The 13,466-nt window shown below is 39.1% G+C and overlaps 1 protein-coding gene across 2 annotated transcripts; it reads left to right on the plus strand.

The window, feature by feature from the left end:
* Positions 1-3,495: 3,495 nt before the first annotated feature.
* LOC107393706 (uncharacterized) lies at positions 3,496-13,344 on the plus strand. Of its 2 annotated transcripts, none has more exons than XM_015972256.3 (7): positions 3,496-4,148; positions 6,058-6,190; positions 6,822-6,956; positions 9,060-9,994; positions 10,466-10,595; positions 12,781-12,884; positions 13,015-13,219. In XM_015972256.3, the coding sequence occupies exons 1-7, from the start codon at positions 3,689-3,691 to the stop codon at positions 13,068-13,070; spliced, it is 1,953 nt and encodes a 650-aa protein (XP_015827742.3). In that variant the 5' UTR covers positions 3,496-3,688; the 3' UTR covers positions 13,071-13,219. The 2 variants fall into 2 exon arrangements, with proteins under 2 accessions (XP_015827742.3, XP_015827741.3); XM_015972255.3 differs by having other exon boundaries at positions 3,497-4,148; positions 12,781-12,900; positions 13,015-13,344.
* The last annotated feature ends 122 nt before the right edge of the window (positions 13,345-13,466 follow it).

Below are 13,466 nucleotides of genomic sequence, written 5' to 3' on the forward strand. Positions count from 1 at the left end.
AGGTTAGGTATGGATTTAAAACCAGTGGTTTCTGTTTTAACAGCTGATAAACTGGGTCATGTTTTAAGTGCCAAGAAGAGTAAAAGCTGCAATAAAATACTGATTCTGTTTTCAGATGTTAGGTCTTAATCTGATGAAGATAACCCTGCAAACAGCCAACGTCGCATGGATGTGCAGATCATGTCTATATTGAGTCGGTCGGTCCTGACCACCTCTGTAGGACGTCCAAACTAGATTTTTGCACAGTGGGTAGCATCTCTAAAATTCAAAATTACAAAAAGAAATCAAAGACTTGTGTTTCAAACTAATCATTTTTCTTTTTCTGTCACCATGACTTCAGCTTTATCTGGTGCCGCCTGCAGCATTGCCTTCAACAGCAACACAAAGTGGTTAATTTACCACATTGATGATCGAACCCCATAACCAATACCTGCACAGAAAATATTTCATATTTTCTTCCAGATTATTTCAGAAGAAGATTTGAGTCAAAGCACAATTAGGATGATTTTGGGTTCAAGAGACCCAGAACCTGCTGAAGGATCATGCATCAGTTTTCCGAACACGTGATCCACTCAGGAGGAGTTGGAAGGTGCCCCTAAACAGAGGAGTGTTTGAGGTTTTGTCTCCAGGACGAGAAATATCTCTTTGAATGAACATGAAAAAATCATGGAAAGGATTGCTACATGATTAAGTTGCTTTAGTTCAGCATCACACATTTCTGTTATCCTAATTTAAAGTACTTGTGTTGAGCCAAAGTTCATCAAGCTTGAGTCAACGTATTTACTACATTTGGATCCTGTTTGATTTGATGGGGTCTAACTATCACGTGAAACTGCTTTAAAAATCATGTTGACTATCAGGACCTCCTCCTGTAGCCTCCTGTGTCTCTGGTGTCTCGTCTCATTTGTTCGTGTTGACTGAACTCACCTGGCCCTCGTTACCTTGCCCACCTGTTTCCCTGATTATCCTAAACCCTCTGTGCTGGTCTGCCAGATCCTCATCTTGTCCTCCTGCTGTATTACTCCTACTTACTGTTATTCATATCAAACAGTTCTTTTTGTCTGCCTCCTATCACCTGTATTTTGGGTCCTAATTACAACTCCATATTTTGGCATTGACTCAGCATGATTTCTAGAAACTAAACTTGATTTTTTAAAATCAAAGTCTTACGTAGGTTGGAGGATTTGGGCTTGGGGTGTCTGTGTTTTTCTTTGTGTGACAGGGTAAGTGTCCTGCACTGTATCCCGATTGATCATGTACAGGATATCCCTCTGGCCGACTGGTTAGCATGTGACTCTCACCTAGGAGTATGGGGATCGAATCCAATCTGGACCTTTGTTTCTTCACCTTGCCACATTTGTCTGCAGACCACGTTGGACATGCCATAGCTGTCATTCTGTCTTGAGACACTGCTGAGTGCTTTATGAACCCCTCATCCTCTTCAGTCATGCTTTTTGTTTTTGCTCACCAGCTTAAGAACTTTAGTACATATATATTTCATGTTATTTATATTACTTTAAATGTGAACTGAACTCAGTCTGTAATTGATTTATTTTAATTTTCAACGGTGAGAACATGGCATGCTGGCAAATCCGTTCCATCCATCCAAGAATCAGCGAGCTGAATCATGAACACAATCTTTTTAAGTTAATCCAACAAGAAGGAATCAAGTATAAACTATATTGTATAGTTACCATTACACAAGTTAATCGTGTTCATCTTACAAACTTAATCCAATTATGTAGAAACTACATGTAAGGAATACCTAACTTAAATAGAGGATTTCCATTTTTTCAAGTGGTGCTTGCTGCAGAACCACAAAGGCGGAGCTGCACCAGAGTCAGCCCCGCCCATTCCATCAGAGTCAGTCCGATTCCTTCCAGTTGTCAGACTTGATTAGCCTAGTGAACTAGACCAAATTCTTGCTCTGCAAAGAATGGTCTAGGCATGCTCCATTGGAACCTCAGCAGCTCCTACCAGGACTCTGGCTAGCCAATCACAGCTCTCTAGAGGGGTTTCAAACACATAAAGAGCTGTGATTGGTCCATAATGGTGGGCCAATCGTGCTCTATCTGCTTAGTGAACAAATCACAGAGCTTTATCTGCTTTGTGGGCCAATCAGGGCACTCTATATGCCTGGTGGGTGGGATGATGCAACAGAGTGAAACAAGAGTATGTCACATTCATTGTCCAGTGGAATGCGGAGATCATTTGAAAGACAACGGTAGAACCCGCCCCACAACCGAGAGCCGTCAATGGAGCATGGCCAGACTAAATAATACATTTATTTAGTCTGGCTTGCCAGGCTAAGACTTGATAGCATTCTGGAACCAAAGAGGATCGTCGTTGTCGTCTTCCTCCGCTTATCCGGGTGCGGATCGTGGGGGCAGCATCCCAACTAGGGAGCTCCAGACCGTCCTCTCACCGGCCTTCTTCACCAGTTCCTCCGGCAGGACCCCAAGGCGTTCCCGGACCAGATTGGAAATGTAACCTTTCCAACGTGTCCTAGGTCGACCCGGGGGCCCTCCTGCCGGCAGGACATACCCGAAACACCTCCCCAGGTAGGCGTCCAGGAGGCATCCTGACCAGATGCCCAAACCACCTCAACTGGCTCCTTTCCGTCCGGAGGAGCAGCGGTTCTACTCTGAGTCCCTCCCGAATGTCCAAGCTTCTCACCCTATCTCTAAGGCTGAGCCCAGCCACCCTACGGAGGAAACTCATTTTGGCTGCTTGTATTTGCGATCTTGTTCTTTCGGTCATTACCTAAAGCTCATGACCATAGGTGAGGATTGGGACATAGAAAATCGAGAACCTGGCTTTCTGGCTCAGCTCCCTCTTCACTACGATAAATCGGCTCAGCGTCCGCATCACTGCAGATGCTGGACCGCCTGTCAATCTTAAGTGAACAGTTTTTTATAAAGGTTCCATATAATTAAAAATCTAACTTTTGGAACTTTTTATTGTCATTTCCTCATAAGAAGCACGCCGAAGCCATTTTTGGCCTCATTCATGCATTTTCCTCCCATCTCAGCTTCAGTTTGGTCTCCTCCCCCAAAGCGGGCCTGGTTTGGTTGTCAAATCTGGATATTCTGTGAATTTTCTGACAAATTATTTCTGAAATGACTTTTACTGAGACACCGCCGGAAAAACCATACATCCCAAAACGTATTTGATAGCCTTAAATGCTGTTGTACACCCGTTTTGTTAGAGCGACTGTGATATTTGCTAAAAGAAACCTTTTTGTTTCGGGATATATTCAGGCTTTGTCATATTTTTCTTGTTTAATTGGAGCATAGAATATAGCATTAACATTTGTAAACTAGTAACAGCCGTAATTCATGGGTCAGGTTAGTTTGCTATAAAGTTGAAAAACAAAAACAGAAGAAGTCAGTGGGCTAGCCTGAGTTTGCGTGAATGGGCGGGGCTGACTCTGGTGCAGCTCCACCTTATGGTGCAGCTCCGCCTTTGTAGTTCTGCAGCGAGCACCCTCTCATTTTTTTCACTGACAAATGAATCATCAAACCAATTAGATAAGTTTTCACTTACATGATATCCTCAAAGGGAGTGATTACGTCAGAGACATGTTTAAGGTGGCTGGTCTGAAAAAAATAGTCTGATCCCATAAGGAGGAATTCTTCTCAGATGAAGTGACAGATGTTCTTCATGAGGATTGCCTGCGCGCACTAACATGGAGAGCTGGCTACTGACAACTGTTTTCGTTTTATCCTCAATATTTTTATCTAAAACAGAAGATGTGACAAGACTGGACTTTTCCTGCCTCAGATTGTCTCACACCGACGGACAGACGCTCGTTACGTTTCTGCGCAAAGACGCAGCCGGTGCGCGCTTCCTCCTGTACCTCACCAGGTGGACGGAGGACTCACGGTTTATAGCGTGCGACATCCATCCACACCCGAGTGTCACGGAGGGCTACCGCGCTTTCTGCGACAAAAACCAAACACAGGATCAGGAAATTCAGAAAAGGTTCAATTTGAGTGCGCTGCTGCATCCGGAAGCTCCATGCGCGCTCACGCCTTCCCGGGCACCAGAAGGGACAGAGAGGGGAGCTCGGATGAAACGCTCCTGGATATTCCCAGGAACCTTGTGGTGTGGAAGTGGGAGCAAAGCGGCCGGCTACGAGCAGCTAGGTGGGGATGTTGGATTTGATTATTCTCAGTTTAAATTCAAACTGATTTCATGGACATCTTCTTGTTTATTTATTTGTCGTCAAACAAAATCCTATTGCCTCATTGGCTGCACATTTATTGCGAAATTAAAGTGATGTACCAGCCTCCAACTTTAATGAATTATGGCAAGATCCACGTTTAAACATACTTATTTAATGCAATTATTTTTATTTTCGAACTATATAGCCACAGAGGTTTCCTCGTCTTTTACTGATGTTTCAGGTGACCCGCAAATCCAAAATCATCTTGTAAAATGAAAAGCTTCCTGCTACGTTAGATGTGATAGCTTCTTTGTTCATTTTAGTTATTTATTCCAATCTTACCTGCTGGGGCTTTCTGAACAGCCTCAGTTTAGGAAAATCCAACACGACTGATATGCTAACGACTAGTCTGAGTGTAATGTTAAATCTCAGAACTGCACCAGTCTCAAATAAATAGTAAAGTTTATGAAATGATGTAGCTACACAGCCATGCATTTAGTAACTTTGTAAACGTACATGTATGTTAATAAATTCCTGTTGGACTTGATATCTACGTTTTTTTGCTACCTTCCTTTGGAGGTTTAAAGCCCGACTAAATCAGGACTTTAAGTGTCTGTCTCTTAAGCCCTCTTTACGAGACACACCTTTCCTGGCAAATCGGCATAATATCACCGCAATGCTGTGTCTAATAAGCTCGCCATGCCAGCATGGCGTTGCTCTGATTTTACAAAATTCATTCCGCCTCACTTAATATCACTGTAAATGCCTGTCTTATAAATGACGAATGCACATTGGCACAACAGAAGGAGGCATCATGATGAAGTAGGGAATTAATGCTGAGCTCTGGCCTGCAACCATATGGAAAATGAAAGTAATCACAGGCCGTAAGTTTTACTTTTTGAACAAAATCTGCTGAAACGGCAAACTGGAGCGCTGCAGCACTCCAGGAGACTCTCTCCGTTAGAGCTGGAAGTCAGATCACCAGAGACTGCACGGGGAATGTGGTGGACAGACACCTTTAGGAGTGGCTTGTTAAAAAAAAGTAACAATTGCAGCTTCGATTGCAATAAAAAGAAAGTTTTGTCCAAGATAAACAGAAGTGTGTGTCAGCGCAGAGACCGCCCCCCACTCCCTTTATGTCACCATCACCTAATCTTTTATAAAAAGGACACAATTGCACCACACTACACTTATAAACAACCCAAGGCTACCTGATGCCACCATGACGTTGCAGCAAATTGACGGCATTGTTTTGTTAAAACGGCTTTAGGTGATTTTTACTGTTATTCTGTAAAGGTAGTATGGTGGTTTGTAACTGCTCTTCATTTATTTTAATGCTGGCTTATTCTGTTGTTTGTGTGTGATGTGTGGTTGTTTAATGTTGATGTTTTTAAGAATTTCTTGGTTTTGAGTTCATTCAATTTCAAAACAGGGTGCACTTGAAATTTTACTCAACTTTACTCAGTGCATTGTTTTATATGAGTTAATTGTATCGGTGGCAGGAAGGTGCTTTAGAAATAAATTAATAAATGGCTGAATTGAATTAAATAACCACATAATGTCTAATATAATGGCTTGAAATTTCATAATGTCCACATGTATGGAATTTTAGAGATTTAATCTGTTTTATGATGGCACCATATTTGTTCTTGGCCTCATTACTAGCGTTAGCTTATCAGTCCTGAAGGATATCTATTTTTCTGAACCGGGACCATTCAGGAAGTTATATCCACAATGGGTCACATATTATTTATAATGTTTACACAGAAATACACTTGAAAATGGTTGAACAAGTATTTTGAGGATATGCAACTCTAAATGTCATTCACAGGTATTTCAGACCTGTGAATGACATTAACGATCTCCTTATATGCGTTTCTTGTGTGAAGGTATGTTTGAGAGAGCAGACAGATGCTGCCGTGAGCATGACCACTGCCCGCGCATCATCCCAGCTTTCACTGTGAATTACGGCGTCTTCAACCCCAACGTCTTCACAGTCTCACACTGCGAGTGTGACCAAAGGTAAGGCCTCTGAATACAGCCACTGGGGTTTTGAAACTGAGCCATGATTGCAAGTTTGTGGCCTGCAGAAAAACTCCTGCAAGCAGTAAATCACATCTGTGTGCTGGTGTGGACAGACTAGCAGCACAGCCTCATCATGGGCAGATTAGCTTAAAATACTCACATTTCAAAAACCTGCACTCAACTCAGGAATGCTAATAAATAATTTTGTCTCAAAGCCAAACATTTAAAACTGAGTTAAGGAAAAACACCTGAGGCAGTTGTATGTAACTACTCACCTGTGATTGACAAATATCATTTTACTGCAGCACAGAACACTTTTCCATTTTTCCATTTGAAGGGTGCTATTTTCCATATAACTCACAAGAAAACCTATTTATAATATATATTTTATGTTGTAATTTAGCTTTTTAATCTAAAACTAACTTTCTTCTAAAGTTTTTCTCACATCCTATCATTCACACCCAACTTATATATTAAGTCACCTCTCAGCTCAGACATCACCAGCTGCAAATTTTCAGAATACCACTAAATTCTTTTAAAATATGAGCTTCCAAGAAGATTTCCTTGTCATTTGTCCAACTTGATGATTTCTCAACCTGAGTTTGCTCCCTGTCTGTCTGTCTGTCAGGTTTCGACAGTGCCTCCTGGGCATGAATGATAGCATTTCAGGTATGGTGGGCTACAGCTTCTTCAACATCCTGAAGGTTCCCTGCTTTGAGCTGAAGCAGCTGAAGCGGTGCACACAGATGTACTGGTGGGGAATGTGAGTGAGACACGCTGGCGTTGTTGCTTGAATAATTCACGGCATACAGAATTCTCGCTGTAAGCAGAGCAGACATTTATTCAGTAAAAATGGACAATGTGTCTATTTTAAAAGCAAAGCAAAAGAAAGGAAAGGCCTTTGCCTATTTAAAGCAGCATTACAGAGTGTTACCCCTTCAGGAATGATGTGGATTTGATTTTTTTAGAGATCCACAGGTGTTAGTCTTGCCCTGTGCTGTGATAAAATGTTGACAGTTTGTTACATAATTTTTTTGCCTAGCTCTCCCCATCCAGTAGAATCCCATGCAATGATGTTAGAGTGCCACTCCGCATTTGCCAATAGTGTTAGGCAACAGCTTACACAAAGATGTCAATCACAGAGGGTGCATGCATGTTTGTGGAAGTACCTGTAGAGATAGATAGATAGATAGATAGATAGATAGATAGATAGATAGATAGATAGATAGATAGATAGATAGATAGATAGATAGATAGATAGATAGATAGATAGATAGATAGATAGATAGATAGATAGATAGATAGATAGATAGATAGATAGATAGATAGATAGATAGATAGATAGATAGATAGATAGATAGATAGATAGATAGATAGATAGATAGATAGATAGATAGATAGATAGATAGATAGATAGATAGATAGATAGATAGATAGATAGATAGATAGATAGATAGATAGATAGATAGATAGATAGATAGATAGATAGATAGATAGATAGATAGATAGATAGATAGATAGATAGATAGATAGATAGATAGATAGATAGATAGATGATAGATGGATGGATGGATGGATGGATAGATAGATAGATAGATAGATAGATAGATAGATAGATAGATAGATAGATAGATAGATAGATAGATAGATAGATAGATAGATAGATAGATAGATAGATAGATGATAGATGGATGGATGGATGGATGGATGGATGGATGGATGGATGGATAGATAGATAGATAGATAGATAGATAGATAGATAGATAGATAGATAGATAGATAGATAGATAGATAGATAGATAGATAGATAGATAGATAGATAGATAGATAGATAGATAGATAGATAGATGGATGGATGGATGGATGGATGGATGGATGGATGGATGGATGGATGGATGGATGGATAGATAGATAGATAGATAGATAGATAGATAGATAGATAGATAGATAGATAGATAGATAGATAGATAGATAGATAGATAGATAGATAGATAGATAGATAGATAGATAGATAGATAGATAGATAGATGGATGGATGGATGGATGGATGGATGGATGGATGGATGGATGGGAGATGCTGCTTCCAGCTGTGATCAGGGAGGTAGGGTGAAGGGCTTAAGCTGCAATACATGTTTCTGCCTCTAGGTGCTGTCCTCTGAGAAATGCTCCAGATTTCTACTTCAAGTATCTGATTACTCACAAATTTCAACATCATCTATGTCAAATTTGATAAACATAAAATAAAAAGTGAAATTTGCCAACTGAATCTTGTTTAGGAAAACTGGGATGCAAACCATTTTCCTTTAGGTCAGACAGAACACAGTCATTAGGCCATCTACAAACCCATTTATCAGCACGTCAAGTGAGCAAAAAAATGAAATATGTCTGTTTATTTTTCTAAAAAAAGACCTGCAGAATGATTCAAATGTTTATTTCTTTATTTCTTTATTTATTTTTGCAGAGCTGAGTACCTTAAGGGTGTCATAAGTTTTGAAAAACGCGAATTTAAAAACAGAAATGCTGCATCATTTAAGAAAGTCTGACTGTACCTCTTCTTAAAGGGGCTGCAAAAAAGTAAATGTACAAAAACCTGCTCAAAGCAGGCAGTTTGAGGCACATTTTTGGGAAGTAGGTGTTTATTAGTCGAACTCTAAAGATCTGGAAGACGGGTCAAGACCTAAACAGTAAACTATTCCATTTTCCTTATTTTCCCCTCCAATTCTAACAGCTTTAAATTTGTGATCATATCTCAGTAGAAATTACCAAGCACACCTTTTAAAAGCTGAATATATTTTTGGATTATGGTGTGAAATCGCAAATAAATAGATTTTTAAAATTATTTTAACCTGTATTTTACTCTCCATAGGTGCAAAGTAGCCAAATTGGCTCCGTATGCTGTGTTCAGAAGCCCTCTGCCCTACAACAGCTCTGAAGTTTCAAGCGATTACATACAGACTGATAGCAGGAATTCAACAAGCAGCAAACACCGTCATTTGTCAAAAGCTCAGAGGAAACCAGCCAAATCTAGACACAGATGTGGCCTCAAAGAGCCACCAAGAGGAGACGGTTTTGACTGCAGAAGGACAAAAGGAAGAAGTTATGAAAAGCAACAGAAAATAACAAAACTAGAACCCTCACACGTGCACACAACACCCATCACACACACTACAACTCAGAGAGAGAAAACTGCCACTGTGAGGATAGAGAGAAGAAGAACTGGGAAAAAGAAGGGTAGGAGAAAGGGCTTTGCAGGCCTTGTACAGAAAAATAACATCTCACTGACAAGCCCTGGTCCTCACACGTCCTTCACGACCTCTTCAAGAATTCCACCCTCAACACAGAGGCTGAAACTTCGACCCAACGCAAAGGCAGCAGCGAAAGAGGCGACCAAATACACTAAAAGGAACAAAAAAATCCAAAATCAAGGAGGATCTAGCATACCTGTGAAGAATAACAATCCTCTGTTACATTGTGCAAACTGTCTAGAACAGGAAACACTTCACACAACGACTGGTTCTCAGGTGAAAACCAAAGAATCACCATTCAGTCTGATGAAAAATAAGAGCATTCAAATTAAAAAGACAACAGAAGTCCACAAGAAGACTGCAGAAAGTCTTTCAACTACCACCAAGACACGACTAAAACCTTCAGCATGCTTTCTTAAAGATTGTCAAAAAGGGTTAGGCGTCTATCTATTGTCAAACAAAACAACCCAGCAGCTCCTAGGAGGAAACACCAAGGCTGGAGACCTCAAACCAAAGGAGAGATCAATAAATAATAATCAGCTGCATGAGCTGACAGGTAGGCTTGAAGACTTTTGTTCACAACTTGGTTTTGTTAAAGCGATAGCGTCTGATTACATCTGGAAAATCAAATGAAGACATTGTTTAATTTGATTCTCTCATCAGCTTGAGTTTTTAGAGCCAATAGTTGTTTATGGGCATTTTTTTCAAACCACTTTTACTGAAATGTATTTTTTACTTCAAGGATCAATTAAACTTTGGTTTGATGCTGAATCAAAGAGATCATAGAGACTTGCATGACTTATGGCTATAAAAAGGTGACCGGGGGAAATTTCCTTCATGAAAATCCACATAAAACCTCATTTATCAGCACTCATTGCAAGTAGGTCAGCATAGAAAAGTTTACTATGAATTTGTGGTAATGAAAAATGTGAAAAGTTTATTTTTATAAACAAAACTATCAGACGGAAAGCATTTACTTAGTTATTAAAAGTGCACAAAGATAATATGTTTATTTTTATTTTTCCAGATAATCAGCTCCAGTGTCGAGGCCTCACACATCTGGATGACTGTAAATTCAAAATCCCTCCACTAGAGAAGAAATATAATCTACAGAATATGGATTCCAAGACTGCTTACCACTGTGACTGCACCAGCCAGTATAGTATCACCTTCTGTCAACCTCTCGGCTGTTTTAAATCATCTTTTAATATTATATAGAAAGTTAAAGGTGTGGAACACGGAAAAACCATTTTAAAAATTGGATTTCTGATTATAATCTGTCATTCTGATGCTGCATTAGCTTCTGATAGAAAATAGACGATGAAACTCTAGGATTTGAGTTGGATTGTTTTAGTGCCCAAGAAACTGCAGAGAATGTCTCAGCTGATAGAAGCTAACCGTTAGCTTTAGCAACTCCACCACACACCAGAACTCCTCCGGGCTTGTATTATTTGTGAGATAAAACATCAATGTTGCAGAGCAAACACAGTCAGTGGTAGAGTCCTGTTGCCATTAGCCAATCAGAGGTGAGATGTCCATGGATCAGGAAATAAAACAGCAAAACCTGCCGTCTGAAGCTCAGCTGTGATGTGGCTAACTTCTACATCCTGGAAATGGTGCACTCTCCCAAAGTACGACTTGCAAGGCATTGATTCTTACCAGAGACCACTGCAAATGTGTTGCTTAAACGAGTGTTCCACCTTTAATGAAATCACCAAATAACTTCTATTTCCAACTCAAGCAGTGAACATGAAAGATTTTATCTGATGATGTTTCAAGTTGAATGGAATCAACCTGAAAAACTAAAAAGTGCTGTGTAGGTTGCAAATAGAGCACAAACCCAGTTTTAATTAAATGAAATGTTTTATTTTCTTGTTGCTTTACCCCATAGTATTGAAAGACTACCAGTTATCTTGCATCATTTACCACACTTCTAAAATAAAGTGCTGTTTTATTTAAAAATATATTTTATAAAAATTTTGTTTTTCATAATTATTGTCCTAAAACATTAGGGAACAAAGATATGATGAAAATACAATCAACATTTAACATCACTCCAAATACATCATACCCCTTTTACTCATAAAGTTACTGTTAATATTAACTATTAAGTGTCTTTAAGGTAAGGACAAGGGGGTTGCTTAGTTTTGCATTGCATAACATTGTTTATGGCAACTGTTACTTCATTTAATACTTTATTAATGCCTAATAATGCACTAAGCAATGTTAATAAAGGAACCCTTACTGTGAAGTGTTAACAAATTCTTCTTTAGCAGGATAAGATATTGTTGCAGCAAATTTATTTTAGAGCTTTTGCTTGTGTTACATGTCAGATTCAGTCAGGTGCTTAATGAAACAGATGCATTTGTGCTGTGGTTACAGCGACATCGTGTGTTTAGTTTTATTAATGCTCAGTTGCTGCTGTGTCATGATTTATCACAGCACATGTGAAAGTGTTCAGAGAACAAATTAATCCCACTATTTAGTCATTTAAAAACATTTAGGAATATTCATCTAACAGAAAGGAATTTAACAAACACTGTAACAGAGGAAAAACAATAAGGAAAAGGCTGAAGCCAAGGCTTATTTTTCCTATCCTACACAGATTCTTCACAAAGTTGAAATAAAGGTAGAAGAAGAAGAAGAAGAAGAAAATATCATTTCTATAGCGCCTCTCAAGATAAAAATCACGAGGAAATAGCAACAGCAGCAAAATAGCACAATTTAACCAAAGTTGTTCTTATTCATTCTTTCAAATAATAATTATGTTACTGTACAAACTTCAAAAGTCACAGAGATTTCAGTAACTTTTTAAGTACACCAAAGATCCACACAATTATTCATCACGTTTACCAATTAAAACTAAATTTAGCTAATTAACATTCTGTGACTCTGAACAGGATCAAACAGGCCCAGTTAACGAATAGATGTTTGGAAAATTCAAACAAAAATGAAATCAATTGTAATGGATGTGCTGGATAAGGACCGTTTACATAGCCTGTGTGTTGAATAAAAAGCATTATCTGAATCCACCCGTCTGTGCAGGGTTGTGTGTGTGTGTGTGTGTGTGTGTGTGTGGGGGGGGGGGTGGGGGTGGGGGGGGGGGTCTATGTCCAGCAGTCAGGTGGGGCACACCTTGGACAAATTGCCAGTCAATCACAGGGCAGTGCTAACTCTTTGCAGAAAGATGTGAACCCAGGACCTTTTTTCTGCAAGGCAACAGCGCTACCCTTGAATAAAACTCAATAAATGGTTAAATGCTAAGTGCAGTATGTATTTTCAGCTAGTCAAATTTAGTTCTAATTAATGTATGACTTTTCTTGTCTTGTGTCAATTTTACAGGTTGGCTGTTCAGATTGAAAACTTGAAGAAAGCCAGCATTCCTCCATCTCTCTTGGTGGATTTTGTCTCTCAGCAGTGCTTTACTCTGCCAAAGGAGACAAAATGTAATCGCAAAAAAAGGTGTTAAGCTCTGAAGTGCTTATTATGGCTAAGTCTGTAGCACACCCAGTCCCTTTGGTGTGTTAACCCATAAAACACATGATCTCATTTTAATTTTTCACTTTTTCTTTCTAGATGTGCTGAAGGCTTCACTAAAGCCTCTGACCTACATCGAGCACTTAAGAAGCTAAAGGAAAAAGATGCTCCTGAGATGGGATTTTCAGCTAGTGACAGAAAAAAAAGGATTCCCATTCGCCTTTATAAGCACTGCCTTAAGCTACAGATGAAAGCTGATATAATGTCAAAACTAAATGACTGAGCTGTGTGCAGCACTAATTTGAAAAGGTTCATGTTTCAGACAGACTTGATCCTTATTTTGTTATTTGTTTTTTGTTCAACTGGCAGTCATTTGACTGGCTTTTGTAATAATTGTTAAATTTATTTTTCAATAAAAAAGCATTTGACATGTGAGTGTTCATTTTTGTATTAGTTTAATCAATTTTCCCCAAATTTCTTTACTGCCCAGTTATCATTAATGTCTCCAATTAGAGGAAATCTTATTTATAACATTGTATAAATGTTTTATT

The sequence above is a fragment of the Nothobranchius furzeri genome, chromosome 17, assembly GCF_043380555.1.
Source record: "Nothobranchius furzeri strain GRZ-AD chromosome 17, NfurGRZ-RIMD1, whole genome shotgun sequence".
NCBI lineage: Eukaryota > Metazoa > Chordata > Actinopteri > Cyprinodontiformes > Nothobranchiidae > Nothobranchius > Nothobranchius furzeri.